Source organism: Garra rufa, chromosome 16, assembly GCF_049309525.1.
Source record: "Garra rufa chromosome 16, GarRuf1.0, whole genome shotgun sequence".
Taxonomy (NCBI): Eukaryota; Metazoa; Chordata; class Actinopteri; order Cypriniformes; family Cyprinidae; genus Garra; species Garra rufa.
The window spans coordinates 36,768,189-36,795,029 of record NC_133376.1 but is presented as its reverse complement, the minus strand read 5'-3'; the positions used below and the strand labels follow the sequence as shown (position 1 = coordinate 36,795,029).

Genomic DNA, 26,841 nt, shown 5'->3' with positions numbered 1-26,841 from the left:
AAAATAAGCAAAATAATCTTGTTTTCTACTTGAAATAAGATTATTTTGCCTACCCCACGGACAGATTTTGCTTGTTTCAATCAAAAACTCACTTAATTGGTACTTTTTTTTTCTGAAAACTTGTCTAGAAAATCCTTCTTGATTTTTTTTTTGTTTTGTTTCCAGCCAAAATATCCAAAACATTCTTAAATCAAGAAGGATTTTCTAGACAAGTTTTTTAGAAAAACAAAGTCAAGTGAGGTTTTGCTTAACACAAGCAAAATAATCTGTCAATGGGGTACACAAAATAATCTTATTTCAAGCAGAAAACAAGATTATTTTGCTTAATTGTGACTTTTTTTTCTGAAAAAAGACTATATATATATATATATATATATATATATATATATATATATATATATATATATATTTTTTTTTTTTTTTTTCTTTTCTTTTCTTTTTTTTTTTTGGCTGGAAACAAGACAAAAACATCCAAATAAGAAAAACTTTTTTTTTTTTTTTTTTTTTTTTTTTTTTTGCAGTGTACTTCAGTTACCATGAAATAAGAATGAACATGAATATAAATTTCTACGGCATTCATTTATCTTAGTTCATGTTACTTTCAACATTTGCTTATGCATTATTAAAATCAAAAGCTGCGCTTGTTAATATTAGTTAATGCAGTGTAAATTAACATGAACTCAATTAATGACTGGTTTACAGCACTTTTCAATAAGGTTCCATTTGTTAACATTAGTTAACTACATTTGTTAACACAAATAAAGAAGTTTATGTTCATCTTTATGTTTAAGTTTATGTCAATTTGTTTATTTCAACATTTACCAATACATTATTTAAATCAAAAGTTGTGCCTGGAAATATTTAATAGGCATTTAGCAACTAGCATTAACAAAGACACTGAACACAATACTGCAATAAATGTATTGCTTATTGTTAATTAATGTTAGTTAATGCATTAACTAATGTTAACTAATGGAACACTTTACATTTGTTAACATTAGTTAATGTATTAACTAACATGAACGAACCATGAGCAACACATTTATTACTGTGTTTATTATTCTTTGTCAATGTTAGTTAATAAAAATACAGTCATTCATTTTTTGTTCATGTTAGTTCACACTGCAAAAAACACTTTTCTTAGATTTTTTGTCTTGTTTCCAGCCAAAATATCTAAAAATTCTTAAATCAAGAAGAATTTAATAGAAAAGTAAAAATGATTTTCTTGTTTTCAGAAAAAAAAAAGTCAAAATTAAGTGAGTTTTTGCTTAGAACAAGAAAAATAATCTGCCAATGGGGTAAGCAAAAACCAAACAATCTTATTTCAAACAGAAAACAGGATTATTTTTCTTTCCCCCATTGGCAGATTATTTAGCTTGTTTCAAGCAAAAACGCACTTAATTTTTTCTTGTCTAGAAAATCGTTTTGATTTAAGACAAAAAATCAAAGCAAGAAAAGCATTTTTTTGCAATGAATAATGCATTAGTAAATACTGAAATTAACATTACGATTAAAAAATGCTGAAGAAGTATTATTCATTCTTAGTTTGTTAACTATAAAATCAATCAACATATTGTTTTATGATTTTTAATTTTTTTCTTTTTTTTTTTTAGAAAAAGAAGCATTATCACTAGTATTATTCATTCTTAGTTCGTTAACTATAAAATCAATCATATAAAATTTTACATTTTTTTTTTTTTTTTTTATAAAAAGAAGCATTATCACTAGTGATCTAAGAGTTTTGGACCCCACCGTACATGAATGTAAAATTGCTTGGATAATAAACGACGCGTGGAAATGTGCAGTACAATGCAAAAGACTTTAATAAACTTCCAAAGCTCAAACATACATAAAACAGTTATATACAGTTTACTTCACATGTTGGCAAATCAATGTAGAATACAAAGATAATGTAAGGTGCTTCATATATAATGAAAGTGATTTAACCGACTCCTTACATGAAAAGAAAAAGTCCATTTCTTTCTTTTTTTTTTCTCTCCCCTCTCTTATATCCAGACATGTCTAATTGTTTCTTCCACAGTGCTACAGTTTTACGTGAGTCATTCTGTGTTTCCTACTCCAGAGCGTTACACTTGACACCATAAAGACATCCGATACCTCCGCAGGAATAAGAGGTCAAACATTTGGGCCCAAAGACACTTCTCCAAATCAGTCCATTTGCTAAAAAGGAGTAAATTACTGCTTGAACAAAAGTGCTATCCATCGAAGCAATTTATTAGTGATGTAATAGTCATTCAAGACGGAAATACCCAACTGTTAAGTTTCACAAAAGAGCGCTTTAGCTGTGGGATGCTTATTATAACGACTTTAAAGTGCTCATGTAGAGTGAGTTCTCGATTTGTGTAGTAAATTTATTGCTGTTGACATAAAATCGGAATATTGTCCACGTGAATTCTCGTGCTCTGTATTTTCTACTTTTGATTACTTATAGCTATTTTTTTTTTTTATTATTATTTAAGTCGTCTTGTATGAATACATGTCATGTCAGTTTCAGAATATACACCCAGGTGATGTAACTAAAACCTACCATCTCGTATGACAAGATTGCCAGAGGCTTTCTATTCAAAATCTGTAAATACATCTCAGGTTATATTGGCTCTGGTAAAAGCGGACTACAACAGACAACATATATAAAGGTCAGATCCGGTGTCCCTTTCTACTGCGTACAAGGGGATTCTTCGATTAGGAACCATATGATTGCGGCTTAGCAAAGCATTAGGGCTCTTTTTGAATCCCAAATTCGGAGGCAATCGGTGACGGAGCTAAAACGTGTCGGTACCTCCTACGGAGGGCCATGCATTTCAATGTTAACAAGCGAGGAGAGCCGTGGCAATCGGTGACGTGGAGCTCGCCGTGATCTATCGGATACGAGCACAGAATGAACAAACGAAACCGTAAAAGCGGGTGAGCAGAGGATGTGGAAAAGGAAAAGAGAAACAACCACCAGGCACGTCGAAGCTGTCAGTCAATCAAGAAAATCAGTGAAGAAAATCAATAAATAGACACAGACGACAAGGACTGTGCAGCTGCTATACATAAATACATATCTATATAAACATCCTATACAGAGGTCTTTGCCATAGTCACATTCCATTTGGATAAGCAGAGTGGAGGTGTCTCTCGTGCCCTATCTCGTGAATGAGGACAAAAGGGGTTAAACAAAGCATTTCAAGCCTCCCACAAGTGAAATTAGTCTGAGGTTACTCTCTAGGACTCGTTTGAGGCTGGAGAATCTGTACAGTTCGTGTTTTCACCTCTTCAGTGAGTGCCTTCCTCTCCCTCCCTCCCTCTCTTTAGGAAATGGCAGCTAGAGATTGATTTTTATCCTGTGGGAGCGAGCTGTACCTGTGCCACAGAGTGTGCCATAGAGTGGTGGTTTCAGTGCCGTCTCCTGTAATATAGAGAGACAGACAGATATAGGGAGATTGTAGTTACAAAATCATCTGGCTTGCTAGGCTGCAGTACTGTGTAAGATGATAATGAAGGCCTCTCTCTCTGGACATATACATTCACGTGCATACATAGAGAGAGAGGGAGAGAAATAGCATTCTTCAAGGAACAGACCGCATCTCGCCGGATTTCCCTTGAAGAATGCTGGGAAACGTGACTAGTCAGTGCATGCAGGTAAACCAAATTGCTTTTTTGCTCCAAATGTGCTGTTACACCCACCACACTACAGCAACACTCATTCATTGATGACAACAGGAGGCTCATGTGACTAAAACACATTTCTCGCTAAGTGGTGTAACACTTTAATGAAAATACGATAAAACTCAACTAATAAGATTATAGACATTATTACTCAATCTGTTAAATTCATCAGTGAAATATCTGCGAGCAGCTGTGGATGTGCTGAATCTAATGAGCATGTGCGAGAGGAAAGTACCATTTCAAAGCTCTTTATATTGTGGATTCACTCTTCAGCAATGCTAAATGAACACTGAGTGACTTTAAAAAAAAAGATATTACAGTGCAGCTTTACTGCTAGAACATGATGACAGTGATGTCAAGGTCATGGTTCGTTACCTGGGAAACACACATGCTGATAAAACATATACGAATGAATTCAGGTTTCTTGGGGGAGGAAAAAAAAAAAAAACACTGCTGTTCCAACTGCAAAAATGCAAACATGTATTAGTTAACCTCGTGTGTTTTCAGATTTCTTTTGATGAATTGAATGTTCAAAGGAAAAGCATTCATTTCTGTAACACTTTAAATGCCTGTACTGTCCCTGTACTGTTAATTAAATTTATTCAATTTTGTGTATCTTTGCTGTAATTTATTAAAAATATATATACATATATTACTGACACCAAATCACACACACACATATACACACACTGCTGCTCAAAAGTTTGGGATCAGTATCAGTAACATTTCCTATGCTCATAAAAGCTGCATTTATTTGATCAAGAAAAAAAAAAACCTGTAATATTGTGAAATATTATTTCAGTTTAAAATAACGGTTTTCTATGCAAATATGTTTTAAAATGTAATTTATTCCTGTGATACAAAGCTACATTCTCAGCATCATTACACCATGACCCTTTAGAAATCATTATAAATATGCAGATTTATTATAAATGTTGAAAACAGTTGTGCTGCTTAATATTTTTTTGGAACCTGTGATACTTTTTTTCAGGATTCTTTGATCAATAAAAGGTTAAAAAGAATGGCATTTGTTTAAAATAGAAAGGTTTTCTAACAATATACACTACTGTTCAAAAGTTTGGGATCAGTAAGATTTTTAATGTTTTTTAAAGACGTGTCTTATGCTCATCAAAGCTGCTTTTATTTGATCATAAATACAGAAAAAAAATGTAATATTGTGAAATATTATTTCAATTTAAAATAACTGTTTTCTATGTAAATATATTTTAAAATGTAATTTATTCCTGTGATACAAAGCTACATTTTCAGCATCATTACTCCAGTCGTTAGTGTCACATGATCCTTCAGAAATCATTTTAATATGCTGATTTATTATCAATGTTGAAAGCAGTTGTGCTGCTTAATATTTTTTTGGAACCTGTAATACTTTTTTCATGATTCTTTGAACAAGAAAAGGTTAAAAAAACAGCATTTATTTAAAACAGAAAAGTTTTCTAATAATATACACTAATGTTCAAAAGTTTAGGGTCAGACAATTTGTATTCTTTCTTTTTTTCTGAAAGAAATTAATACTTCTATTCACCAAGAATGAGTTAAATTAATAAAAAATGATAGCATAGATTTACATTGTTAGAAAAGATTTACATTTTGAATAAATGCTGTTCTTTTTAACTTGTTATTCATCAAAGAATCCTGAAAAAAAAAAAAAAAATAGCAGCACAACGGTTTCCAACATTAAGAATTCTAATAATATATCAGCATATTAGAATAATTTCTGAAGGATCATGTGACACTTAAGAATGGAGCAACAGCTGATAAAAATTCAGCTTTGCATCACAGTAATAAATTATATTTTAAACTATATTAAAATAAAAAGCATTATTTTATATTGTAATAACATTTTGCAATATTACTGTTTTTTTTTCAGTATTTATGATCAAATAAATACAGCCTTGATGAGCATAAGAGACTTCTTTTAAAAAAAAAATTACAAGTCTTACTGATCCCACATAAATATTGCATATATCGCTTGTTTTTCTAAAGCATGCAGTGTTTTTGGTAAGGGGTAATTGAGAATGAATGGGGAAAAATCATTGATTGGATATGACTTGTGATTATGACTTGGATATGATCGTCAGTGATTGGTTCACGCAATAAATCCTGCCTCATGTTCATGCTCTTTCCATTTTTGCAAGTCTGAATGAACAATATAATTGCATTAATTGGAAGCATAATTTAAAAAAAGTAAGTAAACAGCTCACACTCTTAGATATAACCACCTTGTTATGTCAAAATAAGACTTAAAATGGCATGAAAACATGATCTGTGGGAGATTAGTGAGTAATCAGCAGCTAAAATTTAAAGTAAATCTCCATGTCTGTGAAAAAATGTAAATATTTACCAAGCTTTGATTACTGATCCAAAAAATGCAAAAATAGTTAAAAGTTGACTATTAAAAAGAATAGCTATTTAAGTTCAAAATAAAACATTGTACCGTTTAAATTGTTACTGTCTTAAGTTATTATTTTGGAATCAATGTAAAATGCTTAAAAACACTAACTTGATGAGATTCATACTCAGCTTTAATAAACAGAATTTTGATTACAATAGATGTTTTTTTTTTCTTTCTTTATCTGATATTGTAAGCAATGTTTATTTAAACAAGAAAATGTGACTGGGAGATGAATTTACCAAAATAAAAGATGCAAAGTGACATGAGATGTAACATTTTTTATGTGCCTTTATTAACAACGGTGACGCAATGACGAAAATATTAAACTATTAAGCAAAGCTATTATGGCTGGACCTCTGGGTAGTACTATTAATGTCAAAATGTAATTTTACTTAAGATTATCTGTGGCAAAATCAGGCAGTTAAAAAAGGCATAAACATATTTAAAGCTTGTGAATTTTAAACGAACATGCAGAATATATTATTAAAGGCTGAGATGCACAAGAATTGCTGATGGGCTAAACGCTGTAGAAATCGCCTGGAGTTTGACACAACTGGAGGTAATCAATAAAGAGAGAGAAATTCAAGAGAGATCAATCACTTCATGTTCTAAAAAACGTGTTTGGTTGGAAATCTAGGCACATGTGCCCTCTACCCGGCGAGACTCAAAAATGAAGTAGAATTTGAATTATTGAAACGCGGGTGGGTGAGAGCACAAACTGTGGACTCAGGGACATCCTCTCCCATATTTTATGATGTTTTTGAAATGCTGAATGTACCATGAAGCCTGATGCAAAGAAAATGTGTTTGACTGTGAGGCCCCGTAAGCCTGTGAGGGCATATTCATACCGATCTGAATGGAGACGGGTTTGCAAGTAACATGAGGTTAGAATGGCCAAGCGACTGACCTCAAATACACCCCTGCTCTGAATATAGAGGCCTTATAGCGTTTGATTTGACTAGAGTTCTTGCATATTCATGGCCTTGCCAGGGATCAGTCAAGTACGGCGGAATTTACTTGATCTGCCTCAACTAAAGTGTGTATTCAGACAGAAGCCCCCCCACCACCGGAGGGATTGACCTCTAAAATCACTGTCTGAGAACAGGGAGATGGAAGATAAAAGAAAGGCAGAGATGAGTGAAAGGGGTGGGAAAGAGGTTCTCGGTGGTGCTCGGAATGCAGAATGGACCGCTGACGGTATTATGAGCCATATGGCCCATAAATATGTTGTATTTTGATTTTCTTTGATGCTGACATCATTCCCAGCCCTTCAGTAATGGATTTGAGCTGCTATCCAACTTGTGGTTTACAATGATCAAGTAAGAAGAAATATTGAAAACAATAGCTAATATATGAAAGCAAAAATTAGCTTTTCTGAAATTATGGAATAGTTAAATTTTTTCTAATAGGTTCTTTCAATAGAATATACCTGTAAAAACATACAGGATACCTTTAAGATGTACAGAAATAAGTACATAAAGTTTCTCTCTCACTAAATCAATAATAAAAAATATAGATAAAAATAGGGTCACTGTCATTAAGAATAATCTCATTTTCTACAATAAATAAACAAATGAATAAAAAAATCTCACTTTCGCCTCACACACACATTAATTTGTTGCAGTAGCTATAGTATTGACAGTACAAGGCACCACAAGGCACCGTCTGAATAGGATTTTAATCACAAATGTTTCAGGATTCTGATGCAAGGTTTCAAAACCTTCAACAAATATTTCTGCATATTTCAAAACACGCAGAAGCAGGAAGACAACTATGGCAGGGCAAATTACAAATCTAACCTGAATTATGTGTCATTCCATAATCTCACTATGTAAGCAGGCTTATGTATAATGCACCATGGCAGAGCGTTGCTTTTAACTGCATTTTAAAATAAAGGCCTCATGGTGAAAATGGAACATCAGCTATGTGTGGGTGTCACCTTAAATTACCATGCACACAATGCATCTGAGTGGATATACTGTAATTTGTAAGAAATATGCAGAGGGGGATTTTCTTCAATAAGGACAAGAGCTCACAGTGGATGACATGATATTACAGAAAAAAAAACAAGATCATCTGTTATTGAACGCTATAAAAAAATGTATTTTGGCCAGCTAGTTGCTGATCATGTAGATAGAGTGCTATATTGCTATGTACATGCTCAGTCTTGTTTGAATTTAGGCCCCTGGAGCCTCGCCAGCATACATTCCCGACCCCAGTCCTGTGCTTTCTAACCTACCGGAGAAAATGGCTACGCTGCAGACTCGATGCCTGGTCATTAAAAACATGCAGTTGATAGGTAAAATGAATGGTGTTTCAAGCTATTAGTGAATATGCTTCTATTTAAGTCTCACGGTCCCACAGCTCTGTCTTCACCTTGATCTCTCTGACCTACAATCGCACAGCTCAGTCTTCCACTCGGCAAGAAAGACCAGTCGCCGCAGTGAGGCCACCTCTCTCTCCACCCCAATTTACATTTACGTCCCTCACCTGCTTTTATTTATTAGCTATTTTGCATTTGGCACATCTCCTCTGGAACCATAGACTAGAATACTAGTATTCAAATGAACCTTCATCTCATTAATGCCGGCAATTTTCCTCGGAGACAACTTATAATGTTTCCTTTGGACTGAGTTCGAAATTCTATTTAAAAATAATCAGCCTTTCCCTACTATGTTACAAGTTTTAGCTCTAATGAGTTCTATCAAGCATTTCTGTGGGAAACAATAGTTTCAGCAGTGTGCATCTGTTCAGTTGTGTCTGTGGAACGCAAGCCTATCTTGTTTGGTTTTCTGTCAAGCATGCTTGGTTTTGGCATGTCAATCAAGAACAAACATAGCTGTAATCTCAAGCTAGCACTCTTGTTTTTTGTACACACAAAAAGTTGTTTTACTAATAATTACTCTTTAGAATTGAACGTCTGATTGGGAGAAGAAAAAAAAACATCCCATAATCAAAGCCATCCAACATCTCGCTATCTGTCACAGACTTCCTAACATGTTCTTTCGGCTGATAAATTGTGCCATTTTTCCTGCGGTCTTCTTCAGTGAAGATGTGAAATGCTGTTTTTGCTAATATGAGCACACAAGCATAAAACCAACAACCTCCCACTTTATAAGTTTCAGATTTTCATTTGCATATTGAATCGTGACATGCATGCATCTTTGAGCCCTTGTTGAAGCTCAGCACATGTGGCTGTCACCCTCTTTTCTACATCTTTCTATCACAAGGACAGTACAAATGGGAGCTGGAGCAGCGAGTGGTTTAAGAAAGGAAGTTGTGAATTACCTGTCTGGTGTGGATTTGTCCAGGTGCCTTGAAGCCCCCTTGACAGCTGCACTCTGAAACGCTGTAGGGGTCGGAGCTGCTGGAGGAACATTTGGAGAGTGAGTCACAGCCCACCACGAATGTGTTGTCCAGTGGGAGTTCCTGAATGACATGATGCTTCTTGGGAGCCACAGGGGTCTCTGGTTTGATCTGGAATGTCGGCTGAGGGGAAGCGGATTTGTAGTGCTTGGCTAAGTCAGGACTGTCGGGTTTGAAGGTAGTCGGTGTGGTAGCCCAATTGTACTTCCCCATTGTCTGCTCTTCGAGTTCAACAGGGAGGTCTAAGGTGCCATTGATGTGCTCATGAGTAGGATCGTCACTCTTGGGTTCCTCGATGGTTACGAAATTCAGCAGCAAACTTTTTGGGGACCTCTTCTTCTTCTTCTTTTTCTTTTTAATCTGCCGACCCTCCTGATTGGGTGATACCCACTCACCGCTCTGCTTGCTTTTCTGCACAACTTTGTGCCTCGGTGTCTGTCGACAGCGTACCAAAGCAGTCACAAAGATTACCAAGATAACGGTCATAGTCCCAGCTATTATGGCAATAACAACAATTACATAGCCATTTGTCTGGGGTGTCACCTCGTTATCCCCAATGTTCCTCTCCAATGGAGTCTCTAAACTCTTGCGAAGTTGTTCCTGGATGAACGTGGCATTGGAGACACTATCATTCACAAACAAATGAACAAGTGCGATTGCATGTAAGGATTCTGGCTGTCCCAAGTCCTTGACCTTTACAACCAGCCTATGAAGACCTTGGTCTGCCGCTACAATCTTCTCCTGCAGAGTTATGTTGCCTGTCGTTTTGTCAATGGCAAACAGTCCTCTCGGCGAGCCTCCGATAATACTGTACTGCAGCTCAGCGTTCATCCCAGTGTCATTGTCAATGGCAAATACTCTGGTCACTACTGATCCAGGGCTGGTGGTTGAAGGTACTAGATCATAGGAGTAGTTCGAGGAGGGGATGACAAACACCGGTCGATTGTCATTCACGTCAACAACATTTATGGTGACCTTGGCATAGGAGGTGGTTTGCATTTGACCCGCATCCACAGCCTTGACAACAAACGTGTAGGAACTTTGTTGCTCCCTGTCAAAGGTAATGTTTGGTTTGATCACCCCGGTTTTGGGGTCGATGATGAAATTGTCCTTCCCATTTATGATTGAGAGAGTGACAACCGCGTTGTCGCCAGCATCCGCATCCGTAACAGTGATCAAACCCACCGTCCCGTACAAAGGCAGGTTCTCAGGCACATAGAAGTTGTACTCGGGATGGGTAAAGGCTGGACTGTTGTCATTTTGGTCTTGGACTATTAGCTTCACGGTGACGTTGCTTTGGAGAGGGGTAGAACCATTATCCCTGGCAAAGACTGTGAATGAATACTTCTCCTGCTTCTCTCTGTCCAGTCTTTTGACAACAGAAAGGATTCCAGATCGGGGATCTATGTTAAACCCATCAGGAGCATCTGGGCCAAGACTATAAATAATAAGGGCATTAGAACCACTATCTGCATCTGTTGCACTGATTTTTATCAACTGTGTGCCCGGGTCATTGTTTTCTGGAATCGACAGCTGGATTTCAGGCTGAGGGAAAACTGGGACATTGTCATTCTCATCCTTTATTTTAATTAGAACCATTGCCGAAGTGTTCAGAGGAGGTTTCCCAGAGTCAGACGCGACTATCCTAATCGCATACTCTCGAGTGGTCTCGTAATCTAAGGGTGCGGCGGTTTCCAGCAAAAACTGGTCGTTGAAGACCGGCTTTAGTCGGAAGGGTACGTCATGATCGGTGTAACAAGTCACTTTACCGTTCAGATCTGCATCTCTGTCTGTCACAGTAATTAGAGCTATTTTTGTGTTAAGGGGGGCATTTTCAGACAACAGCACAGTGCCATTAACAAGATTCATGATATAACGGGTATCTATAGATGGGACGTTGTCATTAATGTCTGTTACATTTACTATCACTGTAGCCCTTGAAGGGGTAGAGCTTCCGTCACTGGCCAGCACTATAAGCTTGTGCACCGGGTTGACTTCCCTGTCCAACGGCTGCTTGATGGTAATCAGTCCAGTTGTGCTGTCAATAGCAAAATGTCGTTTGGTGGCAGGGGAGATTTGGTTGCTGAAGGAGAAATGAATCTGAGCATTGGATCCCAGATCAGCATCTGTGGCATGAAGGTGAGTGACAGATGTTCCCATTGGGGCATTTTCAGGAACATTTACCTCCACCTCGCTGTCCTTGAACACTGGCCGATTGTCATTCACATCTGAGACGGTGACCTGCAGAATGGCTGTGCTGGACTTTGGAGGGGTGCCACCATCCTCTACTTTAATTTTCATCACAAAGGTGTCCTTCGTCTCCCGATCAAGGCTCTGCTGGACTATGAGTTGGGGCCATTTGTCTCCTTCAGGCGTCTCGATGATGTCCAGGCCAAATTCGCTCACACTCTGGAAAATAGAAAAAGAAATAGCAGTCATGTAAACTGTTTGCAGTACATTTGACCAAGAACAGCAAGTGTTTAGCTAAATGTCAGTAAGAGGACACCTCCACTTGTTTATACTTGAACTAAAAATCCCATGGTGCTTTTTCCTTCTGTTTCAGTTGTTATTAATGTTGTTATTGTGCTTATTACTAGTTCATCTTACTTTTAATGTATGTGTGTTATGATAATCTCTTAGACAGAACTCACAGAAGAACACAAAAACACACAAATACTAATGTGTTTGAGCCAGTCATTTATTCTGGCTTCCAACAGATGGCTTTAGCTCCAGCATTAAACCTCGAGGTTAAAGTTCTTTAATCCTATGAGAAAATGCACAAGGTCTTCAAAATATTTACTTGAAAAGCCCATCCGAGGGATATGATCCTATAAAGCAAACATTGAATCCCCACACAGTAAACAATTCCATCGAGCACCTGAAAACTAAAATATCTGCCATAAACGATGCACAGAGCAGTTTCTCCCCCAAAAGTAAATAGGTCTAAGATGTGGTAAACAATCAAAAATTGTTTGTTGGAGAGGAAATTACCTTGTGTCATTCCATATTTACTTGGGTAAGCATAAATCGATGCACATATTCCTGTCTGAAATATTGCAGCAAGCCTTTATTGACCCTCATGAAATATTTTCTTTTTCTTCCCTGACCTTTGCTGACTCCTTAATAAGCGTGCTTAGTTTACATTTTCTTAAAAATGCAAAAACCATTTGCCAGTCTGCCAGAAAATTGCAGATTTAACATTCAAAAACAACATTTTCTACTAACTAATACAAGTAACAAAGCCACACTGCATCTCATAGCAATATAATAACAAAACAGTGAGTTCTAGCTCTATCCTCTGGTGTATTCTGCTTTGCTGCACACAACTTATTGTTTTACCCAACTAGCAAGACTCTGATGTAGTGTATGGAAGACAGCTCGTGCAGTTTCAAGTTCATATGTGAAGAAAGAAGCTGAAAAAGGAGTCACAGAGATAAGCTTCCATTTTAAATATACTGCAAGACCACCACAGATTAAAGAAAAGGGAAAAACCTGAACATTAAAAAAAGCTTTTCTCCCAGCAAGGAGCTAAATCTAGGCAACAGCAAAGCCTGAGGAAAATGAAAACAAATGCATATGTAATCCCCCCGAGAAACGAGCTTCGACTGTTTAAAATAATTGCCTTCCTACCAAAACTGGCCCTAATATTTATGATTACAGATCAGGCTACATGGTACGGCAAAACATCACGCGTATTCTATATTTCGGCGGTTGGCAAGCGAGGGAGACAGGGGAACAGTGCCTGAATGAGAGTCAAGCACATTTGTGAAACAAAGAGGCTCTTTGAAGCTTTTTCAGTCAAAAACATTTCATGCTAGAACAAGAAAAGGCAACTTCCTTAAGAGATAAGCTTCCTGCCTCACATAAAGCTGGGAAAGATTACTCTGTCTAGGCACATATTTCAAATGTGATTATGATACATATATGCATTTCCCATGCTATGGGTGATCTTGAATCATTTACTTTGGCAATAACAAACCACTTTTCATTGGTATATTGCATGCAGCCACAAATTAACTACAATTGCAAATGACAATTTATATTTTGGGTTGACAAAGTAAGCTTTGTTCATGCTAAAATCATGCAACATCCCCCTTTGGTGGTTCTTGGCACACTTTTGTGACCATCTGTGGTCTACTGTCAGTACTACCAACACATGCAAAAACGCACATATCAAAACACATCCAAGTACATAATTAGCATTAAAACAGAAAAGTTATAAAAAGAACCATATATTAGCACATGCAGAACAGCTTGTTTCTTCATTAAACAGTCAGCACAATTCAACGGAAGTGACTGCTGTAAAGATGTTTATGTATAAATCAACACAACAATGTGTGAGAAGCGGCTCTGCGGTTATGATAAAGGTGGGCTAGAGTTTGTCAGTTACAAATGCATGCATGGTGACCATAAGGGCTTTCTTTCATTAGTTATCCAAGACTGTTTTCAGATTTATACAGGGAGCTAAAACATGGATTAGCTAATGAGTCTGGTTTTAAAATGCCTAGCAATGAGGAGATCAATCATAATTTTTCAAGCCAGGCCCATAGAAAATGAGGCAGGGGAATTCCGATTATCGTCAGACAGACTCAGGTAGAGTAAAAAGAACATGAATCACGGGCCCATGGGAAGTGACAAATGTCTGAAATGAATACAGGTGGTGCATACGAATCTACATATTCATACCAACTGACCCATAGAGCATTATGAGAGACACATGGGATAAATCTCTTTTGTTCAAGTTAAGACTGACAGGGGATGATACTGGGTGTAAGACAATGCTGAAAAACTTGCTTAAACTTAACCCAATTGTCTGGTGCAATCAAGAAATATATGCAAAGGCGAATGTCAGTTATAAATAACCCAAAGACAGCGGTATCTTAACAGTAGAATATTAAGCATCAGTGGGGCTTCATTTTACATAGTTCAACTCCAGAGTTTCTCTCAGCTTTGCAGACTGGTTGAAGTATCTGCTGCATGAATCAATGAGATGACCTTCTACCGCAACGACTCAGAATGAACTCAGTATCAACAACTGAGAAACGGAATATTTTAGACATTTTCACCCTTGTACTGTGCTAGAGCACAGTATCAAGTGCAACATATAAAGCCAAAAATATTTCACTTACATTAACTTTTGTCACCTTTTTATTAACACCATGTGTTAATAACACATGCCATGTCTCCTTGGTGAAACTTTGGCTGAAGAATCTGCCAGAAATTAGGCACAAATGAAACCTGGAACCAACTGACAGGTAGTAATGTGATTAGCATCAGCTACTATTTCCCCAGCGTCCACTATTGTCCAGAAATCAGTTTACCTTATCCACTCATCCTTAAAGTTAATGCACTTTTCCTCAGACTGATTCTCAAGGGAGTGAAATTACCAAACATTTGGTTTAATGAGCATCTATACTCTCAAGCTAATTGTTATAATTAATATTATTTATTTATTGTTTCCTGGGAAACAAACCCTTTGCGAGAAGTGTCAGAACCCTTCAGCTCGACTTTACAACAATTAATTTGTTCAAAGAGGATGATGTCTTTCTCCAGAATCAAACACAAGCCTTTGTGGTGCAATATTCATGGAAACTCTTTATGACATATTACTTGTCAGCCCTTGATCATTGATGCATCATTCGACTGGCTCTTCTCATTGTCTTGAACTCAAATAACTGGAGAAGTGAGAGCTTAAAAAATAAAATAAAAATCACACTTTCGATCAATTATTTAGGCTGAGCTAGTTTCTCTTCCAAGCTAGTTTCAAATCCGAATCCGACACAGATGAAATCCAAAATACTCATGAATTATTGAAATGAAATGGTAACAACTTTAACGCTGACCTTGACTCCCCCAAATAAACAATCCTATGGAGACTCTGTGGCGACGAAAGATCTAAAACGTGTCGCGGATCTAAAATGACAATGACAATGTGGTCCCAGGTGATTAAAACCACACAAATGGCTTCAAAAGGAGAGAAACGGCTTTCTTAATGTGAGGTTAGAGTGCTTAAACGGCAGGGTAAAAATAACAATGAGTTGGGTGGAACCCACAACAGAAAAGTCAATATCCTCATCCCATGAGCCTGATCTGATCCACATGCCTCCAGATAGGACTTGTAAAGAGGTTCTCTTTAAGTGATAAAATCTCTTCTAATGGAAAGCGCTCCTCCAGCCATGCATGGTATTACTTTCTGTAGGCTGACCTTGATAGTGTCCAGAGGTGCTTCTGTGCATCGTTCCAGGTGACATGGCAACACTAATGCTGATGGAACAATTAATATGGCACCGCAATTAAAACCGGGGTAGGCAATAACGGCCCTCTGTGTCATAAGCGAGGGCTTCCTCCTTAGGGGACACGACTGGAATGAGTAAAGAGCAGGAGAGGGATTGCTATCAGAGCTCTTTCAAAGCTATGCGCGCAGCAGCTGTGGCCCACAATGCTAATCGCGCAGCTCCATGCTAACGGTGAGCCGGTCTAAACCATTACTGTCTGGGAGCTTCAGAGATGCGTACTCTCACAGGACCATGCGAACGCAGTCCAAGAGGTGGATTCACGGCCAGATGCTGCTTGTGGGATGCTTTCAACAACCTCAGAGGATGAAACATATCCTCCCTTTCCATTTCTGTTTACTTAGATCTACCCTCACCAAACTCGCATGCATGATTCATAAAAAGAAACACTACACTTGCAGACGAAGAACAAATGAAATCATCTGAAAGGCAACAGAGCCTTTACATATTTATTGTAATTTTATGAGGCAACGCACTGGTCATTTTCCAAGCACAGACAATCGAGAGAGCCGCAGCAGGCTTGGCAGAGAGAGAGAGAGATAGAGAGAGAAAGAGAGAGAGACTCTTTAAAAATGCAAATTGGTAACTTAATCAGACATGAAAAGCAAGGATTCGGCTAATTCTCAAAAGAAAAGGTACAAATTACTCTTTCACACTTTAATGACAGTCTTGGGCTCTTTGTTTCACACTGTATTTGAATTTCACACTGTATTTGAATTTTAATTAAAATACAGGGCGACCTTTCTTGGGAATACTAGTTCATTCATTGAACTGCTCGCGTAATCTTCCGCTCTGTGACTGACAGCCCAGATGTATGTGAGAGTGCTTAGTGACTTTTTACCACTTCTGGGGTTAATGGGCCTTCTGACACTGTAGAAAATGCTAAATTAAATACACATGCAACGTATCTGCTACTGTATATATTTTAATAGCATGCATACAATTATCCTACTTTTCAGTTTGAGCGGACTATATTAAGCCGCTGAGAATATTACGCTAGTTTCTCAGAAGACATCAATTAGAAGAACCAACATCTATCTCGGTGCAATTAACAACTTACCTTACACAAAACAGAGGAAATTGCTTTTAAAACCTTGAGCCAAAAACTATTTTTTATTGCTAACTGTGCTCTTTTTATTGTGGACATTAAAGGCCTATTTGGTGTCACGTTATAAATCACAGCTGAACGTTGAACTCACCTTGACAAGCTCGTAGTGTTGAATCCCATTGATCCCTATATCAGGGTCAAATGCGGAAGGGACAGGGTAGCGGCTGTTGATGGCTGTGTTTTCTGGAATGGAGATGTTGATAACCGTCGACTGAAAGAGAGGGGCGTTGTCATTGATGTCTTCGATGAGAAACCGGATCTTGACCAGTCGGAAAATCTCATCGGGTAGCACGGCGACCTCGATCTCGTAAAAGCAGCGCTTCTCGTTGAAGACTCCGGAGCAGAGTTTCTCACGGTCGATGCGGTTGGCTGTGGTGAAAATCTCTCCCGTACTTGCTTCTACCTTGACCAAAGGCACATCACCTGTCTTGTAGACAGGTTTAAACTGCAGCGCAGAAGAGAGTTTAATGTCTGGATCTAGGTTCAAGTTTAGGTCTTTGCGCAGGTTTCCGATGCGCACATTCTCCGGCTGCTCCTCTTTGACGGTGTAGTCCTTCTCCTGAGCCCGGCACATCAAGAACAGGCAGGTGAGTAAAACCACCAGAACATAGGCCTCACTTGCCAAGTCCATACTCAGAGTAGGTGCTGCACTCTCTTCAAAGATCTGCAAGGTCTGCTAGAGGAAGATAGGTGGGGAAAAAGAAAGATGGTCATACATCTTTGAAACACAGTTCTGATACAAAAAGCTTTTTGATCCTTTGAAACATTAACTCTTTATAGCTTCTTCTACAGAATAAAGAGATTAGTTCATTCCAAACCTGTATGACTTTCTTCTGTGCAAGAAAAAGCGAACGTGAAAAATCTGAAGAAAAAAAAGTGCTGGTTGCTCTTCTTCCATGCAATTACAATAATAGAGACAGATTTAAAGGGATGGTTCGGAGTAGAATTGACTTCATTGCTATACACTCCGAAGCCCATCTAAATACCCCATCCGAAGTTTTTTTTTAGCTTAGTCGAACATTTATGGAGATATTAGAGTTTTTCGAATTGCTTGTTACAGGAGTGAATGGTACATGTAATGTATCCCGTAAATTGCACCACTAAACGTGCAAGTAATCTTACCAAACTTGTACAGTAGTGTAAATAGGTTATGTACTCACAAAACGCTGTATCAGAACATTTGTAAGTCCACCATGAGTGTTTTAAAAACACGTTTTACCCGAGAACTACTAGTCTCAGAAACTACAAGTCGACGTCACTTCCCTGGTTTGAAAAAAGCACGTAAAAGTCCTCCTACTACATCTGTGTGCATGTCAACTTGTAGGAGGACTTTTACGTGCTTTTTTCAAACCAGGGAAGTGACGTCGACGTGTCGCCATTTGTAGTTTTTGAGACTAGTAGGGATCGGCTAAAACGTGTTTTTAAAACACTCATGGTGGACTTACAAATGTTCTGATGCAGCGTTTTGTGAGTACATAACCTATTTACACTACTGTACAAGTTTGGTAAGATTACTTGCACGTTTAGTGGTGCAATTTACGAGATACATCACATGTACCATTCACTCCTGTAACAAGCAATTCGAAAAACTCTAATATCTCCAAAAATGTTCGACTAAGGTAAAAAAAACTTCGGATGGGGTATTTACATGGGCTTCGGAGTGCATAGCAATGAAGTCAATTCTACTCCGAACCATCCCTTTAAATCTTTATCCATGTTCATAAGAGTAGCAATGTAAACAAATTATCTTGAGTTTGATCTTTATAAATGAATTACAACTGAGTCACTGGACTGATCCGGTTCTCAAGCTCTCTCTGTGAGTCAACTCACTGAATCACCCTACTACTAAAGTAGTGGAAACACTGTATATATGGACTACTTTTATGAAACTTTAATGGTACTACTAATGGTTTAGTAGTAGTAGTTTTATATTTGTATTGCCATGTCAGCATCTAAGGCTATCTTCATGGCAAAAACATTGAGTTGGAATAATACACATAAAGTTACATAAATGCAAAATAAAAACCAAACAAAGACTAATTAAAGCAGTTAAAATTATTTAAGATTTTTTTTAAACTAACATATGATACAAAATCTAAAATCTTTTCTGTTATAATCTTACTAAGCACTCCCTGAGTGAGCATACTTCATAACAAAGTTGTCCACTTGCATTAAAACCGGAACAGTCCAATAAAAAAAAAAAATGTTTTTTTTCACACTGCAAAGAAATGCTTTGGTATCTTTGTCTTTCAAGTACAAATATACAAAAAGATCATTGTTTTCATATAAATCTCTAACTAGTGAGTTTTTTTCTGAAAATGAGAGGGAAAAAAAAAACACTATTTGCCAATGGGGTAAGAAAGAAACTACACTGAAAGGATATTTGTATTCTTCTTTTGTGTTCCAAAGAAGAAAGAAAGTCATACAGGTTTGAAAGAACATGAGGGTGAGTAAATAACAGTTTACATTCCTAAGTGAACTACCACAGGAAAAAGAAACTGTTTAAACAACAGGAAACATTGTTTAAAGCTGTCAAATGCTACTAAATACAACACAGAATTGCTTTAGAGAGGCTCTCCAGATTTTATACTGCGCATAATGGACTCTTGTTTGCGATTGGCAACACTCAACAGAGCTACAATGCATGATATCAGATTACAGTATGTTGATATTCTGAGCAGCCAAGCTGTAACTGTAGTGTAAGTAAGAGTTTTATGATTTAAAGTTGAAGAATAAAGACGTGAGTCCCAAATGACTGTCAATATCCCTCAGAAGAATAGGACAAAGCCATAACTCAAAAGCACCAAGACATGATTTATGAATCAGCATTTCAGTGTTTGTTGCCAACTTGCTCGATGGCCACACAAATCCTGTCAGGGCATTATATAAATAAAAGTAGCCAGAGGGCTGAGGCATTCACAATGTGCCAACAACTCAACTAGGTCACAGAGAACTGGTGGGGGAGATGCCTAACACTTCCAGACTCTGGGTTTTGTTAGTTTACAGAGTTGTCCACGCAGTGTTATTTCTGTTTAAATGCATTGCCCTTCACCCTTACCACATCAATAACTCTAAACTCCAAGAGTTTGACTTTCTTTTAAGGCAAAGTGATTGTAATAATATACAACTAGGTCATTAATAAAGGTAGAAGAATCCAATATAGCATCAGTAAATTCATTATTCAAATGTAGCATGTTTCTAGAGCGACAAAGAAAAATTACAGCTCACGGCATAATGTTTTTGAAATGGGATATCCTGGAAATACAATGACTCCTCATTCGTCAAGTCATTAATGTGTAATTTGTATGTGCCAAAAGGATGTTTGTTTAAAAGCAAAGACGAACGCAGCAGATACACGACTGTGTACCTTGAAGATTCGCTTCACACATCAAAAATTCATCACAAAGGCTGATTTCTTTAAACACACAGAGAGCTGAAGGCCCCAATTTTTTAGCCGCTCAAGTCTCAGCTGTCAGCGAGATGTTCTGTTTTTCACAGCGAACACTCGGGCTGGACTGTAGGGACTCATTAAAGGTTTGTTGGGCAGACGAGCACCACTCAGAGTATTTACATGACAGTGATCAATGGCCAGCTTACTATCTGCACATATTCTCAGACTGTTATGTTGTTCTTTGAAGAAAATAGTGAAAAATGATTTGGTTTGCTTTTGAAGACTGCACCATTTTTGAGTCGGCGAGAGCAAAGCAATTACTATTCACCTACTGTACTCTGATAAGCCCGAAAGAGTCCAAGGCTGCATCCGACAATGCATAATGAAGAGGACTTACTGGCTAAGGAGTGCATTGCAGAGCAGTGCATAAAAGATGAAAAGGCGATCTACATCTAAATAACCGCAACTGACATTAGCTGGGACGCGGGCGGGCCTTTAAAACGTGCAATGAGGGCGACGGGTCTCTTGTTCTGCAAATTTCTTTGCATTTTTAGATAATCAGTTTACTGTCAAGAATAACGAATCACACCAATCCCAGAGAGAGAAAGAGAGAGACAGAGAGAACGCTGATGAACCTGTATAACCCAAAATAGCAGCAAACAGTGTAGACAGTATAAGCTCCAGCTCTCAGTAAGTGATGTCTGGCATTTTGTATGGAGCTCTGCTACCCAGGGACGTGGTGCTGGGATTAGACAATTCCACACGGGAGCCCACATGTCACTCCTCCCCATATTTAGGACAGTTTATGTTGTTGCGAAAACTCGCGGAGCCATTTTCAGATTTACTCCTGGGAGCGATTCTTTCAAAACTATGCTCTGGATGGATTTGCAAAGCTTTGAGTTTCAACTTTCCCAATCTTTGGAAACTTGCAGCTTGAGAGTGAATAGAAAGAATTAGCTGGGAAAATTGCGCTCAGGGGTATCGGTGCGACTTTCTCCCTGCTTGCGCAGGGTTCCAGTGATCTATTCTGAGCGGTGGACCATGCGTTCCAGGGAGTATGCAAAAGCCTTCCTTCCCTCCGGAGCCTGGAGTGAGCGGCACACAGACTTTGGAGCGCTTTACGTGACAACGTGATGGACAGGCCTGCCTGTTTTTTTATTTCGAGCTGAGCAGTCAAGGAAAAAAACACTTCTACATGTCAACCGCGAGTTCACGCTGAATCTCTGTCTATATGAATCAGCAGGAACCCAAACGCTGCAGAGGTGGAAAAATCGATACAGTTCAACCTACCAAACGGCCATCAGATTAAAACGATCAAATTTAATACGAACGGTAATTAAAGCAAAATTACATTTCGAATAATGATTAAAGCCGCTTATGGAAGTTAAACTGGGACAACTGCCTGAAGCGTGTCACTTAACTCGTTCTTATCAGAAGCATCGCTCTCTTTATCGGTTTAAAGAAATCCCGTGTGTGCGTGATTCTTTGACATTTCGATGTCTTGTTTGAGTTCGCCCTCCACCTTTTGCCATCAGCAGCTTGAGACCCATAACCCCCTGCCAGCTGTTCGCCAGCCTACCTGCTGTCCTTCTTGTGTTGTCAGGATGTCAGGCTTTTCATCAACAGAAAACAGGTTTTTTAATAATTTATTCAGCCTTTATGGCATCAAATAGGTGGTAATGAAAAACATCTGCTATTATTGTTGTGTTGTTGTTCTGAAACATCACAATTATATTTTTATATCTCTTAATTAATTGCTAATATGTACCTGAACAGGCTAGACTGATATGTCACAAAGTTAGGATCCTTCTGAAACACACAGTCTGGCTTTGAGTAGCTTTGATGGCGACTGATCCTAAGAACCAATGATCAATTGAAGGATCAATAGGGAGGTATTAACACCAAACAGGCCGCCAGTCGCAATGAATAAACAGATGTAGCGAACGCGACAGAGTCAATTTAGGTCCGTCAGCAAAGATTATGCATCCAAACAGTCATGTCTTCCATTTATCAATTTATCAATGTTTCTATGCGCTCAGATGACACAATAAGTTATGGCTAGCTTCAGCCAAGAAGGAACCAAGAGTGATTTTGTTTGCGTAAAATGGTGTGCCATGAATCACGGCTGAGATTTTTGCTAATTTGAATCATAAATAATCATAGTAAAACTTGATTTAATTCTTTAGACCAACATCAGCCAATTTATCGTGGGCACTTTCGGTGGAACAACATGTCAGTTGTTGATATATCATTCTCCCAAATTGATTTTATATGGACAAACATTGCAAAGTGTATAACATGCCAATGAAACTCTAAATCTTAAAGGCTGATATTTGGCCTGTGATGCATCATTCATCTTCACTCCTTGCCTTGAATTTTCTCTTAATAAATAAGTAATTAAAAATATTATATGTCTATAAATTGACAGGAATTAGAAGCACAAGGAGGTTTTAAGAAATTAAGCATAACATTTATCAGAGAAGATGATCATCACTACTTTTCCACCACAACTTTTTAATGGTTTCTTTTATGTAAATATTTAAACTATTTATATAAACTATATGTCAACATTTTTTTTTGAAAGCACATAGTTGATGAAGCAAACAAGCTTTCATTGAAACAAATTAAATTCAGCTCATCTTGCTCTGAAACACAAACTGTAAATTGCTGAAATTGAACAAAAAAAGCGATAAATTATGCTAATTTATAATCTGTATACTAAATGTGATAAAGCATAATTTTTCTCACTGTAATGCAGGGCAAGATAAATAAATAAATACAACTGCCAATAGAGGGCAGTGGAGTGGTCACATTGTGGTCAAAATAAAACAATTAATATAGAATAAATAACCATTGATATTAACGGTTACATAGTTACAAGGCAAACTCTTATTTTAATGATCAGATAATGCAAGATCTCTTTGTATAATATATTAGGACACTGTACCAAGTGTAACCACCTTGACCAGCACTGCAGTGCAGATTCAGTATTCGGCAATGACGGAAATAATTACTGTTGTATGTTGTTTTCTGCCAATTTAATATTTACTACTATTTAACATTTGTTGAGGGCAGCTGTAGAACTGATATCATCAGTCTTTGATAAGTTTGTTGTTACTTATCATTGATGATACTGGTAGCTTTTTATTAAAACATCTGACTTTATAAAAATACATTTTTGAGGCCTTAACTAGTTATGTTGGATTACTGGATTACAGGCAACTACATTACTGTCACAACTATTTTGGGACATGTACTGTATATTGCTTTCATGTTCGATGACATCATACTTTCAGTGAGCGATCAAGACTGAAAAAATGTTCATCTTCCGTCATAAAAAAAATTCTTAAATCACACCCTCAGAAGTGGCATAACTTTCATCTATAAATTTAATTTTACTGGATATTGTATAATGCAACATTCAATATATTTAGAATCACATTGAATGAATAAATACATTGAAATGACAGGCTAGAGCGAATGAACGAATGTTTAAAAATAAATAAATAAAGCAGTGGTGCTATCTGAGAAAAGATGGGATTTTATTGTTTCTTGTATACTGTTAAAAATTTCACAACATTCTTTCAGTATTGACTCCAGGGGCTGAGTGCTTTCCCACTGCATGAAGAAATGTAAAAACTGATAAAAATTACTACAAACAATGGGTTATGAAGAGAAAGGCCTGCTTAATTTCTCCATATCTGATTGTTGCTCAACCACCAGATATGCACTGTAAAAATGAAAACCAGTTGCATCGTTTTGCCTTAATGCATGAAACAATGCTGAACTCGTGTCCCCATCAAAATCTAAATTAGAAATTAATCAAATTTGACACTCATACCTGTCATCAAAGGTCAACTGGTGCATAACAGAACGTGAACAAAGCAAGCAGAATGTATTACAGCTACACTGCGATCCCCACTGCACTTGTATGTTTATATTTGGACACTTCCCCTAAAATTACCATGGTAACTAAAGAAGTTTGCACCAAAATACCATAGTTACTACAGTTATCGCCAAAGTAAGACTAATGTCTCAACATGGGATCCTTGCAAAGAGTAGGCTTTAAGAATCTAAGAATTTATTTTGTTGCTGTATAACAGATTGATAAGATTAAGCAACAAATTTTCAGAAGTGACAATAAATGTAGTATCTACACTCTTAATAATAAAGCTTCCAATTATAATCATAAGGTTAAACCTGAGGTGAGCATGTTAAACACAAATAATCTAAATGTTTTATTAATGTATTATCATAAGCTATTATTTACTGTTCTAACTAGTTGTTGAGAAAACTATTTACATAGCTCTTTAAACGTCCACCAAACCACAGGCTGATCTGAAGAACCTATCATTTAACACAAAGAACTTTTAATCTCCAATTAAAGCCATGTATTTATTAATAACTTCTTTACAGCTATAACTGTTCTTGGTAAATCATTTAAGAATCGTATTTTTTCTTTAAAAGGGTATGCTATTGTAGCGGAAATGATGGTTACCACTGCATTTTTTGTTAGGAATCTGTGATTAAAACAAAGTATTTCTGTTCTGCCTCGGCCGGCACAACGCTTCTGAAAATGACGCATCCTCCTGGATCAGCTTCCGACTTCATCTGCTGATGCTCTTCTGTCTCGCAAGCTGCATACAGCCGTGCATTTTTGAGTAGTCTAACCTATGCGATGTTGCCAATTCCTTAAAAGCAAACTATGGAATATATTAATATTTTTCTCATAAGGTCCTCCTAAAGCGAGAAGACTGACGAGAACGCTTCAGAAGTTGTTAGATGGCATCTTAAGGCAATCGCTATGCTGTTATTCACGTGTTGGCTGTAGATGCTCTCTCAGTATGAAACGTTTTAACACGACTTTGCCTTTTCGTTAAATCGCACACGTTGCTTTTGCCATTACACTTTTTGCGTAATAAAGCTAAATCTGACAAACTAGCGCATCTTCAATCGGAAACTAAAGCCGCAGCTGTGGAAATCCTGCAGTTTGTATTATTATTATGATTTTACAAATATTATTATAATGAATTTATTTCCCTCAGGCAAACTATTCTATTCATAAGGGAAAATAACATCGACTTTCGTGCGCAAAGGCCCTTGGACTTTTGCGTTATAATTCTAGAACAGTGCACGCGCATGTAAGTGCATATTTAAGCTAATTCGCAATGTTTTTAAAGACGCTAAAGTAAGTACTACAGATCGTTTTAATTAACTACGGAGCGCGGTAAAATCCCACACATTTTTCTAAGCAAGAATTGCACTAAATAGAAATACAACCTATACATGAGCATAAAGAGGACGTGTCTTACCTCGGATTTATCTGTGAATATGGAAACTCTCAATTCCCGTCACGTAGCGGCATCACTGCTGGAGGAGATGAAGTGCCGTGAAGCAGGCTGAAGAAAATCCCAGAATCAAACAGCTTCACGTTGTGACCAGTCGGTATCCAACTAGAGAAAACGATCCATGTCCATGAAAAAGTCCACGGTCCACGCACGAAGAGCGAAAAACATCTGCGAACGACTTTTAGAAGAGACGATGTAATTCCTCAGATGTCTCGCGCCTGGCTACTGCTTGAATCCCACGCGCGGACAGATAGTGGTGCTCCAAATGGGTTTGTCAATGTGCAGTACTTCTTATTTCAGTGCATTCATACAGTCACCACGGGGAAAAACCTGGGAACGCTCCTCGCATGTACGCAAACTGTTTAGCTAAGTTGTTTTCTTTTTCTCTGTGCGTTTAATTAACAGCTAAAGAACTTGTAAATCGTTTAAAACATCCTCGGACGCGTCATTTCATGGCATCCCGTGGTTTGGCAGAGTGATGGAGAGCAAAATAGCTATTTTGAGAGATACTCATGGACTGTCAGTGTGACGGAGCAGGTGGACAGTGTGCCTATAGGTGCAGCATCACTTCCACACACTGAGATAGGCGTTTTGCCGTAGTTGTACGCAGAGCTCTAGCAATCTCTGTTGTATTGTATGAACTCAGTTCCTTAGTACTGCCCACCTCTCCACCTCCGATTGACATCATCGCTGGAGGAGGAGCCAGCGATAAATTTCACAGCCTTCATCATCTTAAAGCCGCACTGCTGCTGGAGTCAGAGCCCCGCTCGCTCGCACTCACCGCGGACTAATACCTCACACCAACGCCGCGACTCGCCTGAGAGGAAAAGGGGGCACTGTTCGCTTTGCTTATAAACACCAGTTTGTGTGCAAAGTCCAACGTCTAACTACTTCATTACGCTTTACTAATGTGCAGACGTGCAGACAGACTGATAGACTGGTAGATAGATAGACTGATAGATAGATAGATAGATTCACAAACTCAAAGCACTAACCTCGAATGATATTATCGATGAATTAGAGCACTGGTATGCAAATATAGCTAATTCTTGGATTCCTGTATAGGCCTACTTTGCATTAATGTTGCATTAACACATTACCAGACACAAAAAACATGTGAAGATCTATATATGTCAGTCATTACATTCTTGATTTTTGTGTTTAATGTATTATTTGATGTAAATGAAGTCTGCCGGTTAGTGTTTATCTATGTGTTTGTACAGTTGTATTGTGTATACGGTTGATTGGTG

General features: G+C 37.7%; 1 protein-coding gene across 2 annotated transcripts; it reads right to left on the bottom strand.

The window, feature by feature from the left end:
- Positions 1 to 1,806: 1,806 nt before the first annotated feature.
- On the bottom strand, positions 1,807 to 26,352 carry pcdh11 (protocadherin 11). 2 transcript variants are annotated; one of them, XM_073820318.1, is made up of 4 exons: positions 25,556 to 26,352; positions 16,944 to 17,528; positions 9,374 to 11,860; positions 1,807 to 3,412 (listed from the first exon to the last, which is right to left on the bottom strand). In XM_073820318.1, the coding sequence occupies exons 2-4, from the start codon at positions 17,481 to 17,483 to the stop codon at positions 3,329 to 3,331; spliced, it is 3,111 nt and encodes a 1,036-aa protein (XP_073676419.1). In that variant the 5' UTR covers positions 17,484 to 17,528; positions 25,556 to 26,352; the 3' UTR covers positions 1,807 to 3,328. The 2 variants fall into 2 exon arrangements, with proteins under 2 accessions (XP_073676419.1, XP_073676420.1); XM_073820319.1 differs by having other exon boundaries at positions 16,944 to 17,525.
- Positions 26,353 to 26,841: the final 489 nt, after the last annotated feature.